Source organism: Laccaria bicolor, genomic scaffold, assembly GCF_000143565.1.
Source record: "Laccaria bicolor S238N-H82 LACBIscaffold_79 genomic scaffold, whole genome shotgun sequence".
Classification (NCBI taxonomy): domain Eukaryota; kingdom Fungi; phylum Basidiomycota; class Agaricomycetes; order Agaricales; family Hydnangiaceae; genus Laccaria; species Laccaria bicolor.
This window is the reverse complement of record NW_001889950.1, coordinates 115,592-117,236: the sequence shown is the minus strand read 5'-3', so window position 1 is coordinate 117,236 and position 1,645 is coordinate 115,592. Positions and strand designations below refer to the sequence as shown.

Below are 1,645 nucleotides of genomic sequence, written 5' to 3'. Positions count from 1 at the left end.
CGTGGTAGCCGAGGTCGTTCAGGCAATTGGCAAAGTGTGGGAAAGAGCTATGGACCCCGAGGCTTCATCCGACCCTTCGATTAGGAATTTGCAGGCCGCCTTTGATAAATTGTTGACGAGGGGAGATGAGTTTACCAAGATGGATCGTATGGACCTGGTTCGTCATAGCGAAATTCACCAGGAGGTGCTCAGATCCCTGCCTGACAGCATAGCGACAACGAGCCATTATCGGTATGTTTTGGCCACCTTGAGGAGGGAGAAGGACCGGTTGCGTGAACAAATCGATTCAGACCGTGATCTGGTTGCAGCAATGGACGCTACTTTAGAAGGACTACGGCCATTCATCCCAGACGAGATCCCAGACAAGGGGAAGGGGAGGGACAAAAGGGATGGACCAGGGTTTAAGTAGAAGATTAGATCACAAGACCGAGGTTGGTTCGCTATGTAGTTTACACCCGGGCACGGTTGAAGATACCCGCTGCCGGATAGTGCTCACATTTAATTGGTCATAAGACAAGCCTCCCGGCTCAATTAGTCAAACGAACACCTTTTCAACCCTTGCCTTTCATGATAGGAAAACATGATGAACTACGAAAAGTGACACTGCTGAAACCGGACACAGACTAACATCATTGAACATGCTATGTATTTCGCACCCGGGCATGAATGACTAACATCATTAAACATGATAGGTTTAACTGACGAATGAAACTTTCTTGGACCAGGTGGAACGAACACTTTCTTCAGCAATCTTTTTCGACCGTTCTCGGGTTACTATACCGAGTTCCCCTGTAGAAACCTTGCCTTTAATGATAGGATGAGGTTTTGGTTTTGGCTTGGTGGGGACATCAATAGATGGTTGCCGACTGGGACCGGCCTCTGACTCCTTTTGTTTTGAAGGGACTGGTCGTTTTGCGTTGACACCACTTGACTTAGTGAAATCAAAGCTATTCGAAGCTTTGGTTGTGTCCGACCTCAGATTGGTTGCTTGAGCTGGTTTGACAGTGGCTTGGATAACAGCCGAGGCAGCTCGGCATTTGACTTTGCCTGGTCGGGCACTCCTCGGGCCAAGTTTGTAACCCTTCTCTAACTGAGGAAACTTGCAGGGTGTATCCTCCTCATCAGTGAATTTTCTCTTCTTCGCTCGATCGGCCGACTCCACCCCACAGCCCAGGTCAGCTTCCCAAAATGTATCATCAGCCAAGACCTCAGTGTCTGATGGTACTTCATGGGAGAGAGCCCGGGTGTCGTTGTACCGAGGCTGAAGCTCGGGGCTGGTATCTACAGTGATCGTAGCATCGTCTGAGCCCAAATCTGATCCCGAGTCTCTATCCTCTTCCAAGGTCGGGTTGACCCTGCTAGGTTTCACTGTGGGCTCGGTCAGAGTATCCTGCTTTGGCCTCTCTTGACCATTATCGGAGTCTGAGTCACTATCATCGGAGCCATCCTCACGATGTTCGTCATGCTGTTTGGTTGGTTTCTTGGTTGGTTTCTCCACGTCCAAGTCTTCTCCATCGTCATCGGAGCCATCCCGATCAGGAGTCCAGTCATCCTTAGAAAACTGTTCGGTTCGTTTCTTGGCCGGCTTGTCCACATCCAAATCCTTCCAACTGTTGTCATCGAACTGCCGATCTTCCACCCCTCC

General features: G+C 49.8%; 2 protein-coding genes across 2 annotated transcripts in view; one reads left to right on the top strand and one right to left on the bottom strand.

Moving 5' to 3' along the window:
* The window catches only part of LACBIDRAFT_335228 (uncharacterized protein), a gene marked incomplete at both ends in the record, with an annotated part of 1,561 nt that extends 1,152 nt beyond the window's left edge, over positions 1-409 (top strand). Inside the window, one exon of the mRNA XM_001890104.1 lies at positions 9-409. Coding sequence (XP_001890139.1) covers positions 9-409 — 401 coding nt within the window. The remainder of the gene's footprint in view (positions 1-8) is intronic.
* Positions 410-694: 285 nt separating this feature from the next.
* LACBIDRAFT_335227 (uncharacterized protein) overlaps positions 695-1,645 on the bottom strand; it is a gene marked incomplete at both ends in the record, with an annotated part of 2,622 nt that continues 1,671 nt past the window's right edge. Inside the window, one exon of the mRNA XM_001890080.1 lies at positions 695-1,603. Within this exon, the coding sequence (XP_001890115.1) occupies positions 695-1,603 (909 nt within the window). The remainder of the gene's footprint in view (positions 1,604-1,645) is intronic.